Here is a 20,323-nt window from a genome sequence, read left to right as displayed (position 1 = left end):
CCCAACCCTGTTCTAGAGCGAAACAGCGGTTCTCAACCTGTGTGTCCCCAGATGTTGTTCGACTACAACTCCCACCATCCCTGAACTCTGGCCTTGCTAGCTAGGGGTGACGGGAGTTGTAGTTCAACAACATCTGGGGACCCACAGGTTGAGACAGGCTGTGTTAGAATGAAGCCAGTTTGGGCAGCGGTGCAGAAAAAAAACACCCCGCATTTATAATAGAAAAATCAATGAATAGATGAATAGATGTTTAAAAAGTGTAATGCAGAATAGGGAGAGAGAGACACTGCGAGAAAGGCGCGCCTTCTTTCGCCATTCAGCTATTTTACTATGTTGCACAAGGGGGGGGGGGAGACTTCCACGCGCAGCTCAGCTCTGGCGGACGCGTCGCCATGGCAACAGAACGTTGTGCTGGCCGTCTCCTTAGCAACGGGCAGCTGGGGCTCGTGCTGCTCCGGCAATAAAAAAAAAGTCTGCTTCGCCTATTATTGTTTTGTTCCTCTTCTTTCGCGGGCTGCAAGTTCGGCCGCAGGAGAGGCTTTGGACAAGCGGCAATGGCTTCGGATTTGGAGGAGAGAGTGCGCGCGGCTTTGCTAGACAAACTGCAAATGATGTAAGTGGGGGTTGGGGTTTTTTGCGGGGGGCGAAGGGTCAAAGAGAGAAGAGGACACTGGCTTGGAGACTGTGCTGACTGTACAGTAGCGGGCGAAGGTTCCGCAAGGGTTAAAAGGAAGGGCCTTAGCTCTGCGGTAACCACGATAAAACATCAAACATTAAAAACCTCCCTAAGCAGGGCTGCCTTCAGATGTCTTCTAAAAGTCCGATAGTTGTCTATTTCTTTGACATCTGATGGGAGGGCGTTCCAGAAGGCCGTCTGTCTGGTTCCCTGTAACCTCACTTCCCGCAGCGAGGGAACTGCCAGAAGGCCCTCGGAGCGGGACCTCAGTGTGATGGGGGTGGAGATATTCCTTCAGGTATACAGTGGTACCTCTGGATGCGAACGGGATCCGTTCCAGAACCCCGTTCGCATACTGAGCAGAACGCAACCCGCGTCTGTGCGTCATGATTCGCCGTGTCTGCACATGCGCATGACGTCATTTTAAGCGCCTGTGCATGTGCAAGTGGCGAAACCTGGAAGTAACCCATTCCGTTACTTCCAGGTCACCACAGGATGCAACCTGAAAAGATTTAACCCAAAGCAACTTTATCCCGAGGTATGACTGTACAGGGCCGAGGCCGTTCAGGGCTTTAAAGGTCAGCACCAACACTCTGAATTGTGCTTGCAAACGTACAGCGCTATAGTTCCTAGCGTCCTTAACAAACCACAATTCCCAGGATTCTCTGGGGGAAGCCATGTGCTTCCTGTGTATAGTGGATGTGACCTTAGACATTGCAGCCTGCAGGATATGTAGCAGCAGATGCAGTGGTGTGACGCTAGACTAGCCTGTCTCCCTCGATGCATTTCCTGGACGAAGTTTGGACAGGGCTTTTGACACCCTTCTGTGTGCCTGTTTCAGGAAAATTCCTGAAAGAGAAGAGGACTTTTTGCCCCCTGCTTGCTGTCTGCTGGAGAAACAAAGGGAACTGGCAGAGGTGGAACAAGCTCTATTGGCCCAGAAAGAGGTAATGCAAACTCTTTGGAGAACCACTCCAAACCATCTCTTGGACCAAGTGGTGGCTGGTGTGCCAGTTGGGAGTGGTTGGGAAGAAGGCAGAGAGTCCAACAGTAGATAGCGCCACAGCCACTGACAGGCAGGTCTGACTGATCCTATTTTGTCCGCCTCCTCCTCTCTGCTGAATTCTAGAAGGGCAACACAGAGATGGAGGAGAAGGAAGAAGATGGCAGCCAGGGCTAAATTTTGGACTGGTTGTAAGAAAGAAGGTAGTCAGGGGAGAGGGATGATGAGGTTAGTGAGGCAGTTGCTCCTTCATCTCATGGACCAGCCCTCACTGTTTGGCTTCATATAAGAAAGACCTACATCAGGCATTAGAGACACGGATGGCTCTGTGGGTTAAACCACAGAGCCTAGGGTTTGCCGATCAGAAGGTTGGCTGTTCGAATCCCCGCGACGGGGTGAGCTCCCGTTGCTCGGTCCCTGCTCCTGCCAACCTAGCAGTTTGAAAGCACGTCAAAGTGCAAGTAGATAAATAAGTACCGCTCCCGCGGGAAGGTAAACGGCGTTTCCGTGCGCTGCTCTGGTTCGCCAGAAGCGGCTTAGTCATGCTGGCCACATGACCCAGAATCTGTACGCCGGCTCCCTCGGCCTGTAAAGCAAGATGAGCTCCGCAACCCCAGAGTCGGTCACGACTGGACCTAATGGTCAGGGGTCCCTTTACCTTTACATCAGGCATAGCCAAACTCAGCCTCCAGATGTTTTGGGACTACAACCCATCATCCCTGACCACTGGTCCTGTTAGCTAGGGATGATGGGAGTTGTAGTCCCAAAACATCTGGAGGGCCGAGTTTGCCTATGCCTGTCTTAGACTTTGGAACAAGCATAGGAACCTGCCTTATACCAAGTCATGCCACTGGCCCATGTACCTCAATGTGGTCTACACTGATCGGCAGCCCTCAATGAGGGTGGTTTCCCAACCAGCTCCAGCTCCACGTGATGGTGCTATTATTTAGCCTGAATGTGTCCAGTTTGCTAACTACGACAACAACACAGGGAATTTTGAGAAATGTTTTGCTGTAACCAAGATAAATTACATCCAAAGCATTCCGACCGTCTACTGAGTTAGTAAGCCAATAAGAAAAAGAGAAAGAGAAAACTCGCCTGCCTGACTCCTCCCCGACTGATATTACTTTGCCCCCCTTCCAAGGAATTTCAGTTGAAAATGGAAGAGCTGCAGCAACGATGGAAGGAACTGGAGCGCAAAGAGGGCCAGCTCAAAAAGTCCATTTTAAAGTTTGACAAGTTCCTGAAGGTCTGTAAGTACTCAGGGGATGAGTGATGTGGTGGTGTGGTCGGCAGGGGCACAGCTAGGCTTCTCTGTGCGGCTCTCGTGATCCGTAGGCCCATCTCCCGTAGGACAATGATGCCAAGCGGAGCCGGGCTCTGCGGAAGGCTGCCGAAGAGAAGCAACAAGCAGCCCAGAGAGTGGCGGAAGCTGAGCGCCTCAAGGAGGAGATTGCGCACCTGCTGGCCGTGAAGGACAAGCTGCAGTGGCAGCGGGAGAGACACAAGGCCTTCCCAGAGTATTTGCAGAAGGTTCTGGAAAAGACGGAGCAGGTGAGAGGGTGGGGAGATTGAGAGAGCAGGAGCCTGAGAGGAGACGCTAGGAGGACTCCCCAAAACCCTCCCTGTGTGAGGTTTCTGGCACAAGTCAAGGCCTTCAGCCAGAACATAGGAAGCTGTGCTATACTGTATTGGATCCATTGGTCCATCTAGCTCAGTACTGCCTGTACTGACTGGCAGCAGCTGCCCAAGTCCTGCCTGGAGTTGCCAGGGATTGAACCTGCGACCTTCTGCATGCAAGAAGCTCTACGACTGAGCTGTGGCCATCATGGCATAGGTGGCTGTCTTTTACCAAGTCAGAACATTACCTACACTGTATTGTCTGTGCTGAATGGCAGCTGTTCTCCATGGTTTCAGACATTCCCAGGTCTACCTGCTGGGGATTGGATCTGGGGCCTTCTGCACACAAAACTCCGGCACTGAGCTATGTGTCCCTGGACGCTTTCTGTTATGTACTGAGTTGAATAAGATCCAAAATGCAGCAGTCTGATTGGTCCTAGAACAATAGGATTCAGAATGCATCAGTCTGATTGGTCCTAGAACAATAGGATTCAGAATGCAGCAGTCTGATTGGTCCACAGGAGCCACCCAATCCAGCTCCAGGTGGAAGGGAATCCGCAACCTGATTGGCCTACAGGAGAATCCCGGAATTAGCCAATCACGTGGGGCCCATTGTGTAAATAATGTATATAAGGCAGACATTCTGGGGCAACTTCCATTCCTCCTCACTACTATGAGCTGAATAAAGAGCATTAAATCCACTCTCAACTCCGAGTATATTTCACTTCCCCATGGCTAGTACAGTCGTACCTCGGAAGTCAAATGGAACCTGTTCGACTTCCGAAATGTTTGGAAACCGAAGTGCAGCTTCTGTGTGGCTGCAGGAAGCACCATCAGCAATGCCTAATGGTCAGGGATAATGGGAGTTGTAGTCCTGTACAGACTGTTCAAGGATGAGTTTACTCTCCATCCTCTTATCCATCCCAGTTTCAGGGCATCCCAGAGCTGATTGCCCAGTTCCAGGCTCTGATGGCCACCCAGGCCACCTTGGCCCAGAGGGAGCTCTTTGGCCAGGAAGCCGTGGAGGAGGAGCGTGCCCGCCTGCAACGCTACACGGAGGAAAGCAGCAACCAGATCTTGCAGCAAAACAACCGGGTGGCCGAACTGCAGGCGCAGCTGGAGCAAGCTCAGACCAGGGTCCTGGAACTGGTAAGACGATGGGATCCATGATAAACAGTCAAAAACCTTTCTATTCCATCAGAGATCAGCAGGCAATCCTAGGGCTGCCATACATCTGGTTTCCCCAGATATGTCTGGAAATTGCTCAGAAAAATGGCGTTCGGGCGGGTTGTCAAGTTGGGCTATTTTATTTTATTTTTAATTCTTTTAAAACCATAGAAAAGCCCCCTATTTTTTTGGGGGGGGGAGATGTTCCTCCCCAAAAGCTGAACAACTCTGTCCCTGAGGAACCTTATGAGGAACAGCTAAGGGAGCTGGGCATGTTTAGCCTGGAGAAGAGGAGGTTAAGGAGTGATATGATAGCCATGTTCAAATATATAAAAGGATGTCACATAGAGGAGGGAGAAAGGTTGTTTTCTGCTGCTCCAGAGAAGCGGACACGGAGCAATGGATCCAAACTACAAGAAAGAAGATTCCACCTAAACATTAGGAAGAACTTCCTGACAGTAAGAGCTGTTTGACAGTGGAATTTGCTGCCAAGGAGTGTGGTGGAGTCTCCTTCTTTGGAGGTCTTTAAGCAGAGGCTTGACAAACTATATGTCAGGAGTGCTCTGATGGTGTTTCCTGCTTGGCAGGGGGTTGGACTCGATGGCCCTTGTGGTCTCTTCCAACTCTATGATTCTATGATCTTTTCACTTTGGGGTCACGGCATCCCTAGGCAATGTAGAATACATTTTCCCATAGTAGCTGATTTCTAGAATTTTATGCATATGGGGATGTTGTGGAGAAGAAGTGTTTGTATTTGATATCCCGCTTTATCACTACCTGAAGGAGTCTCAAAGCGGCTAACATTCTCCTTTCCCTTCCTCCCGCACAACAAGAGTGGGGAGAGTGGGGCTGAGAGACTAGCCCAAGGTCACCCAGCAGCTGCATGTGGAAGAGCGGGGAAGCGAACTCGGTTCACCAGATTACGCGTCTACCACTCTTAACCACTACACCAACCACTACACCACACTGGCTGGGTAGTAACTCTGGTGGGGGACATGTTGTGCTCCTTCTGGGGTAGTTTGCTCCCACCCTGTACTCAGAAACTCTGTGCATAAAAGTAATGTGGCCATTTGGATAGAGCGGTTAGAGGGTCAGACTAGGACCTGTGAGAGATCAGGGTTCAAATCCCCACTCAGCCATGAAACTCACTGGGAGTGAGCTTGGGCCAGGCAAAGCCCCTCAGCCTAATCTACCTCACAGAGTTGTTGTGTGGATTAAAATGAGGAAGGGGAGAACCAAGCATGCTTCCTTGAGCTCCTTATAGAGAAAAAGGTGGGAAATAAACAGAATAAACAAATACACAAAGCCTAGGCACAGGCAGGGCAGATGTGGGGTGCCTTTGGCCCTACAGATGTTTTGCTGAACTACAGCTCCCACAATCCCCACTCATGGGCCACACTTGCTGGGGCTGATGGGAGTTGTAGTTCAGCAACACCCGCAGGGCTCAAAGTTCCTCACACATGCATGAAAGAGGCAAGAGGCACCCCTAACTCTCTGTTCTTGCTAGTAAGCTTGATCTTTATTGATCTGTTGCAACAGCGTGCTCCCCTCACCTGCAGGAGAGAGGAGGAACCCAGAAAAATGGCACGCAAGGCCTTATAAAGACTTTTGAAATTGCCACCCTGTAGATCAAGACCACCCCCAGAAACATCATACATAACATCACAGAAGGGGTGTGACCTAAGACCACCCCTCAGATACATCATACCTACATCACAGAAAAGGCGGTCTAAACAGAAATTTGAATGTTGTTTTTCTCCTGTCAGGTGTTTTTCTCCTGTCTGGCAGGTTACTTGACTGGATTTCCTGGGGAGCCTGGCTAGCCTTTTGTAATGATAAATACTTAGTTCCTGGGCCAGGTCACAGGCTCACACCCTATTCATATCTTAAATGTGCCCTTAAGATAGGATTTGTGAGGAAAGAGACAATGGGGAGGTTTCCCACTTTGACCTTGCAGAGAAAACATTGGCTCAGTTTAGGAATCAAAATGGTTCCAGGTCGGTCTACCTGTGCTGCTCTATGTACATGCTTGGTTGGTACACTTATGAACATTACCATATATCTAAGACCATAAAATTCCTATCACACTGGCCTTCTGCAGGAGTCTAACTGGGTTTGCATCCAGAACACCGCGGCCGACAAGACATTGGAGCTTGGGCGGATCAAGCTGGCAGCTTTGAACCTCTTCCAGATGGTTGCCAAGCACAGGAAGTTGCCAGCCGACGTGCCTATGGAAGACACGGCAGCCCAACTCGATGCGGTCAGTGGGAAGGCACAAGCCCCCCCCCCCATTTTAAGCGGCTCATTGGGAGGTTTGCAAGCAGTGGGCAACTTAACAGGGCCCCAGAAAGGTCCATCAGTTCAGACACCAATCTTGGGCCTCTCTGAGGTTGATGGGCCTGGACTGCTGCTGTTTTAAATTCCCACACTGTCCTTGAATGCCCGGCACTGTGCCTGCTCTGTTGGCAGTTTAAAATGGCAGCTTTCCAGCTGCCTGAGCCTTTGGTCTGATTCAGCAGAGCTCTTACATTCGCTCCTTTCCTCTTTAATTTCCTTCTTTACCCCACCCCTCTGCTCCTTACCCAAAAAACCCCAAAGCCTTCTTGTTTGTATGAATCTACTTCAGAATGGGGTGGGGTAGGGGGTTGCATTTACCACCCCTCACAAAAAAAACCTGCTCCCTCAGCATGGCAATAGGGTTTGTCAGCAGGGGGCGGGATTTATTCAAATTCGAATTTCACTGACTCATTTCACAAAAATTGATATCTCAGTTGGTTTTTTAAAAGAGCCCCAGAACCCCACCCTCAGAGTGGTTTGCAAAAAGAATAAAACAATGAAATGGTCAGTATATACACATTTAAACAACAACTATGGAAAACATAAGTGTTCCATTATTTTAATGTTGTATTTTACTTTTGTTTTTAAGTTGTAATCATTCATCTTGTTTTTATTATTGCTTGTAAGCCGCTCTGAGCCCGGCCTTGGCTGGGGAGGGCGGGGTATAAATAAAAATATATTATTATTATTATTTAAAAATAATTGACAGTAAGCTGAACGAAAAAATCTAGTTTTAAATGCTTGCCGGCGTTCTACTTGTCTGGGTACACTTGCCTAACCAAAAATATTTATAGCAGTGTATAGTGAAGCACCTGCCTGGTGTCAAAAGGCAGGGAGTTCTCAAGCTGGGGTTCTGCCGCACTAAGATATCAATTTATTATTATGTGCAATCTGCAGAATCATGTCAGTTCTGCAGATTGGAGCTGTCAGGTGGGCACATAAGGAGCAAGGCGATCCCACAAGTAAACTGGTTCCAAGCTGTTAAGGGTTGCTTTTATGAACAGCAAACGCCCTGGCAGCAAATTGGCAAAATTTAGTCTATTGTTATTTAACTTTCCAAAGGTCTTTCCGTTATTCTTATTTGTTCTTATTGATAATTTTATTCTTTTATCTCTTTAGTAAACCACTTTGAGTTTGTTTTTCGTTTTACAATCATGAAATAAATGTTTGGCCCAAACTGAATCTTTTTACGAATCTCTGTTGCTCTGATGCCTCCAGGTTGAGCTTTGTGTCGTGGACTTGAACGACATCCTGGCCAACTTCCGCAAAGGGGAACCCACGCCAGTCCCTCAGCCAGAAACAACAGCGGCATCTCGCTCCGAGACAGACCCCAGCTAACCACCTTGACCGCCTGGGGTGAGTTTATTATCATCACCATCTAATTTATTACCAGTCCTTCAACCAGCAGGCCCCAGGACAGGTTACAGCCCTTTAAAAGTCAGAATTAAGAAAAGTTAAAACAGGTTACGAAATTAAAAGACGCCTGCTTCTTGGGAGGAAAGCAATGACAAACCTAGACAGCATCTTAAAAAGCAGAGACATCACCTTGCTGACAAAGGTCCGTATAGTTAAAGCTATGGTCTTCCCAGTAGTGATGTATGGAAGTGAGAGCTGGACCATAAAGAAGGCTGATCACCGAAGAATTGATGCTTTTGAATTATGGTGCTGGAGGAGACTCTTGAGAGTCCCATGGACTGCAAGAAGATCAAACTTATCCATTCTTAAGGAAATCAGCCCTGAGTGCTCACTGGAAGGACAGATCCTGAAGCTGAGGCTCCAATACTTTGGCCACCTCATGAGAAGAGAAGACTCCCTGGAAACGACCCTGATGTTGGGAAAGATGGAGGGCACAAGGAGAAGGGGACGACAGAGGACAAGATGGTTGGACAGTGTTCTCGAAGCTACCAGCATGAGTTTGACCAAACTGCGGGATGCAGTGGAAGACAGAAGTGCCTGGCGTGCTCGGGTCCTTGGGGTCACGAAGAGTCAGACACGACTAAATGACTAAACAACAAGAAAACAGGTTACAGTCTCAGGAATAAGCTGGGCCCTGAAAACTCAGATCTTAGGTGCCAAAGGCCAGAGAGAAGACGTGTGCCTTCGGCATTTGCCAAAAACTCTGCAGTGAAGGTGCTAGGCCAGGGGTTGGCAACCTAAGGCCCATGGCCCACAAGCGGCCCATGGGGGTCGTTTAACTGGCCCATGGACCCCCGCCACCTGTGCACTGCGCTAAACTGGTGCGGAGCAGAGTGGGGACCACCTTCCGTGACGCTGGCCGGCTTCCTATTGGCTGCTGGAAGCTCCTGCAGCCAATGGGAAGCTGTGCACGCCTCCTCAGCGTCGGAAATAGCGTTTGCGCATGCGTGTGTGCATGCACTCCGTCCCACCACGGCGTCTGCGGGACCGTGAACTGGCCCAAGCCACAAAAATTTTGCCAACCCGTGCTAGGCGCACCTTTGTGAGTGAGTTCCACAACTTAGGGGCTGCCACAGAGAATGTGCCTAGTGGCCACTGAATCCAGATGTTTTCTGGGGGCAGGGAGAACCTTAAAAGAAGGGGGAATGGAACTGAGTGGTCAGAATCCTGAACAAGGGACAGTTTGACACAAGTCCCATTTGCTTTATTTTAATGTCAGTTGTCTTGAGGCCCCCTCTCCAAACACCAGGACAGAAGCACCAGCATTATAACCAGGAAAACCGATACACTCTGCCCCATCTCTAAATGCACCCTTATAGTTCTAATCAGAGTAAACCCCCTAGTCTGTCCCCAGTGTTTTCTGTCCACTGGCACGAAGAGCTATTGGACCAGCAGGTGGGCGAGTGTTAATGTTGTGCAACTGACGAACCACGCAGAGCAGCTGTGCTGGTGGGAGCTCGCTGTACAATGGATTGCATAACCTGTTGCTCAAGCAAAATCGCTGGTCCTCTTGCTCAGGCAGTCTCCGTTCTGTTGGCACAAAACCATTTCGCCAGCAGAGAAAGTATAAAGCTAGGCGACTTTGCTGTGGCGCTACATTGGAGACAACCCATTGAAGTTAACAGACGCCAGATGGCGAGCTCTGTCAATTCCAACAGGCGCATTCTGAGTGGGACCAAGGTAAAAAGGTAAAGGACCCCTGGAGGGTTAAATCCAGACAAAGGTAACTATGGGGTTGTGGCGCTCATCTCGCTTTTCAGGCCGAGGGAGCCAGTATTTGTCCACAGCTAGCATTCCAGGTCATGTGGCCAGCATGACAAAACCGCTTCTAGCGCAATGGGACACCGTGACGAAAGCCAGAGCGCACAGAAACGCCGTTTACCTGCCTGCTGCAGCAGTACCCATTTATCTACTTGCACTGGCATGCTTTCAAACTGCTGGTTGGCAGGAGCAGGGACAGAGCAACGGGAACTGACCCTGCCACGGGGATTCGAACTGCTGACCTTCTGATTGGCAAGCCCAAGAGGTTCAATGGTTTAGACCACAGCGCCACCTGCGTTCTGCAACAGCTGCATTCCGATTAGAACATCTACAGGATAAGCACTTTTTCCACAGCAGTTTGCTCCCAAGGGTTCTGCACATGGGTGAAAATCACATATACCCAAACCCCTGGAGTTGCCCCAGTGGATTGTTGGCGAGGGGCAGAAAGAGAGAACCCCCAGAGCCAGCCTGCTAAGCAGGCCTTGCCCAAAGCAAGCGAGGCTGAGAACTTCAAGGCTCTCTTTGAGCTGGGTCTGCTGAGGGTAGCTTGCGAGGGCAAGGTACACAAAACCCAGGAGACTATGGATGCTCGTGCTGAGTGTTACATATGCATCCAAGAGCTGGTGCACTGAGCAGGCCTTCTCCCCTGCCCCCGAGCGAGGCGGAGAGCTTAAAAGCTCTTTCTGCTCCAGGTAGCTCCAAACAGATCCCAGTGCGAACAGAGCTTTTAAGCTCTCCACTTTGCACAGATCTAATTTGTGCCGTTCCATCCAGGTGCATGGTTGAAATTGCACATGTGAAATTGCACGTCAGATGCAGCCCACTGTCTCCCCTTTGTTAATTTTTCAGTGGTGATTTTTTTTTTTTGGGGGGGGGGGGGGCTCAGTAACTGACGGAGAACAGGTGAGGGTGGGGGAGACTGCAAGATAAATGTTCAGCCCAGATCAGATTCAAATTCAGAGCAGCAGCTGAGGGTACAGTAGAGGAAGGTTTGGGGGTGGAAGATGGCATCGATCCAAACTGATTAACAGAAAAGGTAGGAGGGAGAGAGGAACGCTCGTAGAAGCTTGGTAAAAGGGTGCTTTTAATCTTCCCCAGAGTTTACACAGCAAATAAATGACGGTTGTCGGCGGAGCTCTCGGAAGCCTGCTTTGCCCCCGCCTACATCCTCTTCCGCATCTTGCCCTTCTTGGCTGCCCCTCGCCCAAAGGCCGTCTGGCGCATCTCTTGCACCCGCTGCCGGTTGCGCGACTTCAGGCGCTTCAAGCTGCCGCTCTGCAGGAAGCGATGTTTGGCTGCCTTCTTCCGTTGCCTCAAGATCTGCTGCTTGGTTTTCAGCTCGGAGCGGACCTTCCCCTGCTGGGGGCCGCGGCTGCCGTGGGAAGCCGGGGCAGGGTGGGCACCTTCAGAAGGAATCACAAATGTGCGCATTATTATTCCATTGAAGTACAGTAAGAATACAATGTGTGTGTGTTATGTTCTGGTCACTGTAGGTGTGGTGTGGCTGCCAAGACAATATAACACCAGTCCTGAAAGACCTACATTGGCTCCCAGTATGTTTCCAAGTACAATTCAAAGTGTTGGCGCTGACCTTTAAAGCCCTAAACGGCCTCGGCCCAGTATACCTGAAGAAGCATCTCCACCCCCATCGTTCCGCCCAGACACTGAGGGCCAGCACGAGGGCCTTCTGGCGGTTCCCTCACTGCAGGAAGTGAAGCTACAGGGAACCAGGCAGAGGGCCTTCTCAGTAGCGGCGCCCGCCCTGAGGAACGCCCTCCTTTCAGATGTCAAGGAGATGAGTAACTATATAACCTTTAGAAGACATCTGAAGGTAGTCCTCTAATGTTTGATGTTTTAATGTGATTTTAATTCTGTTGGGAGCTGCCCAGAGTGGCTGGGGAAACCCAGCCAGATGGGTGGGGTATAAATAAATTATATTATTATTATTATTAGGTCCACAAGCTGCTGTTAGGAATCCCAGAAGACTTGAAAGATTGAAGAACTACCCTGCCTCAAGTATGTTTCTTCATATGCCAACATGACGACCTCTCCCAAGAGCAAAATGTTTTGACTTCTACTTTAAAAGATGGGCCTATTTTTCACCTCCTGCCAAAAGTGGTAGGGTGAAGGAAATACGGTCCATAATGCCTTTTCTTTAGGGATGCTGAAATACTCCAAAGTTGAAAGAGGTAGCCAGGGGAAACTACAGAGACACACAATTCATCCCCCTTAGACTTGTGCAGCACTACAGAGGCAGCCAGGGGAAACCACTCATATACCATGTCCCCTCCCTGGGAAAACACTCACCCCTGCCTTTCCGCTTCTTCCCGGCTCTGCGCTCCCCTTCCCGATCTGAGTCCGAATCCTGATCGTCTATCTTGTTCTTCTTTTTCCATTTATCGTAGCTGGGGTATGCAAGGTCAGGAAACCACACAATCAATACTCTTTCCACGCAGCGTGCCAATGTGGACTGTAGGCTGCTTGCTCACCAGGCACCCTTTCTCCCCAACTTCATCAAAAGAGTAGGTGGCTTGCCAGTGTGTGCTTGAGGAGCTCAAGAGGGGAGCAGCAACTCTTTTGCAAGTCTTGTGGGGAACTGCTGCCCCTGCCAAACTTCTCTCGACATTAAGAAGCTCCTCCTCTTGTTCACCCGAAATCTACCCTGCTATAATCCAGTACAGAACAAGCCACTGCCCTCTTCGATATGACAGTGCTTCAGCTTCCGAAGAAGAGGACTATCGCCTCCTGTCCTCCATAATCTATTCTCCGGGCTTATTTCTTCTATCCCCAAACCAACAGCTACGTGGCCCCTATCTGTTTGCCCTCTCCATCCTTCTGTAAGGTAAGGTAAAGGGACCCCTGACCATTAGGTCCAGTTGTGACCGACTCTGGGGTTGCGGCGCTCATCTCGCTTTACTGGCCAAGGGAGCCGGCGTACAGCTTCCGGGTCATGTGGCCAGCATGACTAAGCCGCTTCTGGCAAACCAGAGCAGCGCACAGAAACGCCGTTCACCTTCCCGCCGGAGCGGTACCTATTTATCTACTTGCACTTTGACATGCTTTCGAACTGTTAGGTTGGCAGGAGCAGGGACCGAGCAACGGGAGCTCACCCCGTCACGGGGATTCGAACAGCTGACCTTCTGATCAGCAAGTCCTAGGCTCTGTGGTTTAACCCACAGAGCCACCCGCGCCACCCTTCTGTACGACACAAGAATTCTATAGGAAGCTGTCTTATAAGGCATTGGTCCGTTGGTCACTCTAGATCAGTGTTGTCTTCACTGACTGGCAGCCGCTGCCCAGGATTTCAGACATGGATTCTTCCCCTGGCCCTGCCTGGGATGGACCTGGCATCCACTGCATGCTCTACCATGGTGCCATTTGCAGCTGGAAGGATACAGGTTGCCTTTGTAGGAGCTGCTGATGTAGGCACCACTTTCCGTTCGGATCTTCTTCTTATTCTCCTGGCCTGTCTGCCCCACAAACCTCTTCCTTTTGCGATCCCTGGAGAAGAGGAGAGAGAGACACAAACACAAATACAGTGGTACCTCAGGTTAAGAACTTAATTTGTCCTGGAGGTCCGTTCTTAACCTGAGGTACCACTTTAGCTAGTGGGGCCTCCTGCTGCCGCTGCACGATTTCTGTTCTCATCCTGAAGCAAAGTTCTTAACCTGAGGTACTATTTCTGGGTTAGCGGAGTCTGTAACCTGAAGCGTCTGTAACATGAAGTGTCTGTAACCCGAAGTACCACTGTAGAGCAAAATGTGCTCCCCAAGGAGGTTCGGCTGGCACCTTCATTATACACTTTTAGGTGCCGGGCGAAAACATTCCTCTTCAACCAGGCCTTTGGCTGATTGACATCTGATGCCCTTTAAATGTGTTTGTGGCGGAAGGGACTGTTTGGTGGCGGGGAGCAGGTTTTATTGGATTGTGTGCTTTTTGTTGTTCTTGTTTTGATTATGTATTTTGTGTTTTCATCTTGTACATTTGAGCCACCCCGAGATCTGCGGATGAACGGTGGTTATACAGATTTAATAAAAAAATTGACCACCACCTGTTGGTTGAACTGATGGGAAATCTTTTAGGGCAGGAAGAGTTAGGCCTGGTGTGCCCTGAAGATGTCGCTGTGACTCCAACTCCCAGCAGCCTCAGCGGGCGTTGGGAGGGCAATCATACCTGTCAACTTTTCCCCTTTCTTGCGAGGAATCCTATTTGGAATAAAGGAATTGCCCTTAAAAAAAGGAAAACGTTTAGAGCTATGAGGGCAGTTGCAACATCTGAAGGGTCTCCCCAACCCTCGCTTTTGGGTCCCACCCCTGTCATTCAAAGGAGTGAACTTTGGAACTGCTCACCCCTTTGAAACAAGAATTTGTACTTGCAAATTAAAAAAAAAAAGGGAATTTTTAAAAGAAAATAACTATTGATGAATGATACTAAGAAAAAAGAAGAAGCCACCATCAGTTAGCATTATGGCTACAGTAACTATCAGTTGATGTGCATCTTAAGCTAGGCCCCATTCGTGCCATACATTGAAAGCGGGGCAATACCACTCTAAACAGTCATGGCTTCCCCCCAAAGAATTGTGGGAGCTGTTTGCTCAGGGTGCTGAGAGTGCTTAGGCTGTCACAATCCTGGCTACAAACGCAAAATGGCGCACAAGCAGCTTCAGAGCAACCTAGCAAAGGCTGACTGGAAACCCAGGCTAATGTTTTATGTATCAACAGATGGCCTTGTGTTTTTTCCCCCCTAACAGCCCACCAAATTTATTATTAGTAGCTCATTGTGGGAAGTATAAGACGGTGTTTGTTGTTAATCAAGCTTTCACTGAAGTAATAGGTTACCGTTAAAGGTTATCCGCCCATGCCAAACCTTGGAAACCTAATGATGATAAACGATAAAACTATTCAAGGTCATTTGAGAATAGTGATAATTGTGCGTGCGCGTGCACACACATATTGTGATGTCCTTGCTGCTAGATAGCACCGACTTCACTGTAGAGATTACCAAATGAGATGTGAGACAAGGTGCATTGTGGGGGTTCTCCTGCAGCCAGCCAGGCCCTTACCTTGAACACTCCATTACTTACACACACACACACACGTTAAAAACCCTATTTTTCTCCCCCTACCCTCCGAACAGCCAGACGTTTTCTGTAAGCAAGTGGAGTCCTCAAGTAAGCTGTTTTGTCAGGATTTTCCCCAGCTAAAAATCTTATTTCTGAAAATCTTCGAAAGCTGCCGATACCATCCAGATGGTGCTCTTTGGGCTACATAATGATCTTATGTAGAATAAGCTCGCTGTACAACACAGCTCCCACTCCAAGCTGTTTGGTGCCCAGAGTCCCATTTGAAAATCTAAGGAACTGTTGTGGGCACCACAAAATACAGTGGTGCCTCGCAAGACGAAATTAATTCGTTCTGCGAGTTTTTTCGTAGAGCGAGTTTTTTCGTCTTGCAAAGCACCACGGTGGGGAGGGGTGGGGAGAAGCAGGGCAGCTGCCGCAGCCGGTCCTTGGACTCACCCGCGCCTTGTGGACACCGCACGACGCGGCTGCTGGAGAGCGGCAGGGCTCAGGAGCGCAACTCCAGGTGCAACGCTGGCTGCTGGCGGCAACGGCTCCTGAGGGGAGCGCGCGAGGGCGGTGGGCAGCGGCGCGAGGCAGCCGGAAGGTCAGCCGGAAGGTGGGAGGGAGCCGGGGGAGCCGTCACCAGGAAGGTGGGAGGGAGCCAGAGGAGCGGGGAAGCGTGCGTGCGTGCGTGCAGTGACCGTCGCCATGACAGGAGAGGCAGGGCTGTTTCGTCTAGCGAAGCAAGCCCTTAGAAAAATCCGTCTTGCGAAGCACCTCAGAAAACAAAAAACCCTTTCGTCTAGCGGGTTTTTCGTCTTCCGAGGCATTCGTCTTGCAGGGTACCACTGTACCCCTTTCATGAAACTGGAAGTGCTCAGAATCGCCACCACTCTCCTCCCCACAAATAGGCAGAATACCTACATCTCTCTCTCTCCCCCCCCCCCGCCAAGAGCTACTATGGTGTAGTGGTTAGTGTGTCGGTCTAGGACCCTGGGAGAGCAGGGTTTGAATCCCCACTCAGCCTTGAAGCTCACTGGGTGACCTTGGGCCCGTCATCTCTCAGCCTAACCTACCTCACAGGGATGTTGTTGTGAGGATAAAATGGGGGGAGAGAAGTACGTAGACTACCTTGAGCTCCCCAGAGGAAAGGTGGGATATAAATGAAATAAATAAAAAAGGTATGAGTAAAAAAAAACCTCCCCAAAAAAAAACAGGCAAACATCCATAACCAACCCCTGCACAACCACATTCAATGTGGGAGGGGGAGGCATCAAATCTGTTTGAAGGGATGAAGGAATGTTTCTAGAACATTCTGGAATGGTTGATTTGGTTTTCAGTTGTGGGTGCATTTTCCACCCCCAGGCTTCTGGGGGCAGGGGGTGGAGAGACAAATTCACCACGCACAAATTCAGTCCATCAAATATCAATTATTAGGTGCCCTCCGTTGACGAGAAAGGTTTCTGAACGCCCTGCCACACTTACAAAAACAAAACAGCACAGCCATGCAAACCCCTTTAATTATGAGCCCCACTCACCATTTCAAGAGCTGCTTGCTGTTGCTCATGTTCCGATTCTCGTCGCCCATCAGGTCAAGGACAGCTCCGGAAGCCTGTTGCTCGAACGCAGTGCCTTCCCCACCGATGCACAACCTGGGCATTGAGAGGAGGCTGAGGTCAGAAAGGAAAGCCACTAGCTGTACCCCGGGGTCAAACCACTCGCCCGTTCGCCTCAAAGCTGTCTGCTCTGACTGCCAGGACCTCTCTAGGGTCCCAGGTGGAGACAGGTCTCTCCCCATCACCTGGACCCTTTTAACGGGAGAGGCCAGGGGTCGAACTTAGGACTTTCTGCAGCCAAAGAAGGTCTTCTGCTTGGGACAAGAGCCACAGCTCCGCAGCAGAACACCTGCTTTGAATGCAGAAGGCCAGAGGTTCAATCCTGGCATCTCCAGGTAAGGACAGGGAAAGGCTCCCCTGTCTGAAACCTTGGGCAGCTGCTCCCAGTCTGTGTAGACAATACCAAACTCAGTATAGAGAGACAGCATCCTGTGAGAACACAAGCAGAGCAGAGCCCTGCAGGATCAGGCCAATGGCCCATCTAGTCCAGCATCCTGTTCCCACACCAGCCAAGCCAGATGCCCAAATAGGAATCTTGACCCCGGGACAAGAGAGAAGGGAGAACACGTTCCTCTATCTCCTTTCTGCACGCTATGCATAATTTGTATTCTTTCACCTCTTAACTCTCCCGGTCTCTAACCTAGAAATCCTGCCCTGTGTTCTCATGCTTTACCACTGAGCTAGGACCCTTCGGACTGGAGGCTACACTAGTGGCCAAAATTGTGGCAACCTTTTGGGGAAAGTGTATTTCTGAGGTTTGATGGCTCATAACACCACTTTTTTTTCTATTTTGAGTAACACCATAAAATCATATATCAATTAAAAGATAATTTAATGAAGAATGTAATGCAACAAATTTAAATAAACCTTGTGGAGTGGAAAGTGTTCATGTATATAGAATTGTACATATGGTTGATTTGAATATGTTATTCTTGATTATGTGTACTCAATGTATCAGCCGCCGGGGGGGGGGGGGTTTCACTGTTGGGTTTTGGTTGTTGGTAAAAAACAAAGAAAAATAAAAAAATAAATGTAAGGCAACGAAGTTTGTTCAATTATCTGTATTCTATCAAAAGTTATAGCCAAATAACCAGAAAAAGGAAGCACAACTTGCTTACATTGATAATATGCAGCATCTTTCCTTCATCTGAATGTAGCCAGTGAGCAGGGGTATTCAGGTGTTATGAGCCATCAAACCTCGGAAATACACTTTCCCCAAAAGGTTTCCACAATTTTGGCCGCTAGCATTCTCCCACTGCTGCTACCTACCCTCGTTCGCTCTCAAAGTCCTTCGGCCGGTATGGGATGTAGAACTCTCCTTGCTGCTGCGTCGCCAGCCTCGGCTTCTTCCCGGTGTCCTTTCCATCCAGGGGCTGCTTCCGCTTCCTTCCCACCACGCTGGAGAAAACATCCTGGGGTGTGTGTGAAAATGTTAAGAATGGTTAGCAACCCTCGATATTCAGGAAGGCGGGCCAGTTCCACCGGGTTCGTGGTTCTCTGTGGTTCTGCATTACTCCCAGGGAAGGTGCCATCGGGCCTGCGCTTTCCCCAAACACACCACCAGGGGCGCCAACTATAGGGGATGAAGGGGCTTTGGCCCCCTCAATATTTTTGGGCAGAGGTCCGAGCCACCCCCATATTGAGGGGGCCGCCATCCCCCGTCTCCAACAGGTGTATGCTTGTGTGCCACACAGAAGGCAAACATCACCATCCGCGCTTGAGAGGAACACAAACACATCTCCCAGCAGCTTACAAAACTCCAGCTGCTATGAACATTGAGGACTAGAACCGTGATGCTTCTTGATGGGCTGTACTGACCAATTAATGTTTTTGGATTTCTTGTTTTTAAAATTTTACTATAAACTCCACTTGTTTCCTCTAAGGGGTGGGAAAGGATTGTTTTGTCCTGTTAAAATTGTGTTGGGAAAATAATAACAACAATAATTTATTATTTATACCCCACCCATCTGGCTGGCTTTCCCCAGACACTCTGGGCGGCTTCCAACAGAATATTAAAATACAATAACCTGTTAAACATTAAAAGCTTCCCTAAACAGGGCTGCCTTCAGATGTCTTCTAAAAGTCTGGTAGTTGCTTTTCTCTTTGACATCTGATGGGAGGGCGTTCCACAGGGCAGGTGCCACTACCGAGAAGGCCCTCTGCCTGCTTCCCTGTAACCTCATTGCTCGCAGTGAGGGAACCGCCAGAATGCCCCCAGCACTGGATCTCAGTGTCCGGGCAGAACGATGGGGGTGGAACCGCTCCTTCAGGTATACTGGACTGAGGCCGTTTGTACAACAACAACAACCCCCACCAGCTTTAAAAATAATTTTCAAAAGTCAACGTCAAGTGTAGTCTCTGATTTCCAACCACTGGAGGAGATGGTGGTGGTGGGACTGTCACCATCTTAAAGTAGCTCTCAGACCCTCACCACGGTCAGCAGATTAGCGTTAAGGTTCAGAAGTTATGGAATCCAGATTTTCCTACTGTGAAATTTATTTAAACAATTTATATACTGCTTGACCACAAGCTCGGATCCTGGTGGATATAAGCCATGCATCCAAGCCTTGGGAGACCACTAACAGCAGCTCCTCCAATGACCTCCATGATCTGGCATGGATTTAAGGAATCTGGAGGTCACTCAGGTGTCCTGGACCAGAGTTGTTAAGGGCTTTGAAAAAGAATGCAAGAACCCTGAACCTGTCCCAGTAGCCTATGGGCAGCCAGTGCAGATTTTGGGGCACCAGAGTCACGTGCTGGCAATATGTCTGTCCATACCAGTAGTCCAGCATTTTGCTCCAGTTGGAGCCTCCAGAACAGGCGTCCAAGGGTAGCCACAGGAGTCCAAGCGTAGCATTGCAAGGATACGGGTTCCCCAGTCTGTCCTGAAGCTGAGAGGAAGCCCACCAGCCCCAACCGCATCCCTACCTGAATGCGTTCCTCCTCTTCCTCTGGGTCTTGCTCTGCGGTCACCGGCACAGGAAGACGTTGGACCTTCTCTGCCGCCAAAGAGAGCCGCTCCTGCTGCTTCCGCTGGTGCCGGTCAATGAGCTGGCGGTCCCGGTTACGTTTGGCCCGCATGACGTCGCTGGCCAGAGTCTTGTTGGTGGCGTTGATTTCAAAGATGGTCTAGAAACAGCAGCAGGGGAGGGGGGTGGCAACGTTCGTCAGGGCAAAGCAGAATCGAACCCTGCCCTGGCGCGGCATGCAGCTACACTGGGCACGTGCCAGGGCTCCCTTAATGCCAAGAGGCACAGGGCCTGCTGCTAGGGGTCCCTCGCGACACTCACCGCCTTGGAACGGTAACTTTTGATGCTGTCCACGAATTTCAGCCGCTCCATCTCTTCCCCCTCAAAGCGAAGACCTTCGGGGACACAAAGCAGGGAGGGGAAGGTTACCCCCGTGTGGTGCAGCAGCAGCAGCAGCAGCAGCAGACTAGGATTGGGGCAACTCAGCCAGATGGGTAGGGTGATAATAATAAATAATAATAATAATAAAATGATGATGATGATGATGTTTATTTATATCCTGCCCTCCCCAGCCAAAGCTGGGCTCAGGGCAGCTAACAACAATAAAATAATACAACATTCTAAAACCATTTCATTATAAAATTAATTCAAATCAAATTGATGGCAACCATTAGACTAAAGTTCCGTGAAGATTGC

At 49.7% G+C, this 20,323-nt stretch overlaps 2 protein-coding genes across 4 annotated transcripts in view; one reads left to right on the top strand and one right to left on the bottom strand.

The window, feature by feature from the left end:
- Nucleotides 1-408: 408 nt before the first annotated feature.
- Nucleotides 409-12,229, top strand: CFAP73 (cilia and flagella associated protein 73). 3 transcript variants are annotated; one of them, XM_083417921.1, is made up of 8 exons: nucleotides 412-613; nucleotides 1,518-1,623; nucleotides 2,824-2,928; nucleotides 3,033-3,233; nucleotides 4,227-4,448; nucleotides 6,568-6,726; nucleotides 8,022-8,159; nucleotides 11,943-12,229. In XM_083417921.1, the coding sequence occupies exons 1-7, from the start codon at nucleotides 555-557 to the stop codon at nucleotides 8,139-8,141; spliced, it is 972 nt and encodes a 323-aa protein (XP_083274047.1). In that variant the 5' UTR covers nucleotides 412-554; the 3' UTR covers nucleotides 8,142-8,159; nucleotides 11,943-12,229. The 3 variants fall into 3 exon arrangements, with proteins under 3 accessions (XP_083274048.1, XP_083274047.1, XP_083274046.1); XM_083417920.1 differs by having other exon boundaries at nucleotides 414-613; nucleotides 11,934-12,229; XM_083417922.1 differs by lacking the exon at nucleotides 6,568-6,726 and having other exon boundaries at nucleotides 409-613; nucleotides 11,934-12,229.
- Nucleotides 11,048-20,323, bottom strand: part of DDX54 (DEAD-box helicase 54) — a 23,975-nt gene continuing 14,699 nt past the window's right edge. The window contains exons 14-20 of the mRNA XM_083417637.1: nucleotides 19,949-20,022; nucleotides 19,587-19,787; nucleotides 17,928-18,070; nucleotides 16,581-16,694; nucleotides 13,377-13,481; nucleotides 12,288-12,385; nucleotides 11,048-11,383 (exon numbers count right to left, since the gene is read on the bottom strand). Of these exons, the coding sequence (XP_083273763.1) occupies nucleotides 11,142-11,383; nucleotides 12,288-12,385; nucleotides 13,377-13,481; nucleotides 16,581-16,694; nucleotides 17,928-18,070; nucleotides 19,587-19,787; nucleotides 19,949-20,022 (977 nt within the window). The 3' untranslated portion in view covers nucleotides 11,048-11,141. The remainder of the gene's footprint in view (nucleotides 11,384-12,287; nucleotides 12,386-13,376; nucleotides 13,482-16,580; nucleotides 16,695-17,927; nucleotides 18,071-19,586; nucleotides 19,788-19,948; nucleotides 20,023-20,323) is intronic.

This window comes from Podarcis tiliguerta, assembly GCF_965153285.1.
Source record: "Podarcis tiliguerta genome assembly, chromosome: 16".
NCBI lineage: Eukaryota > Metazoa > Chordata > Lepidosauria > Squamata > Lacertidae > Podarcis > Podarcis tiliguerta.
The sequence above is the reverse complement of the archived record's forward strand: the minus strand, read 5'-3'. Positions and strand labels throughout refer to the sequence as shown.

Bases quoted from the DNA above. Each gene is read 5' to 3' on its own strand.
- CFAP73 (XM_083417921.1), top strand. From the start codon at position 555: ATGGCTTCGGATTTGGAGGAGAGAGTGCGCGCGGCTTTGCTAGACAAA. The intron at 614-1,517 runs GTAAGTGGGGGT...TGCCTGTTTCAG, and splicing joins CTAGACAAACTGCAAATGAT to GAAAATTCCTGAAAGAGAAG. The intron at 4,449-6,567 runs GTAAGACGATGG...GGCCTTCTGCAG, and splicing joins AGACCAGGGTCCTGGAACTG to GAGTCTAACTGGGTTTGCAT.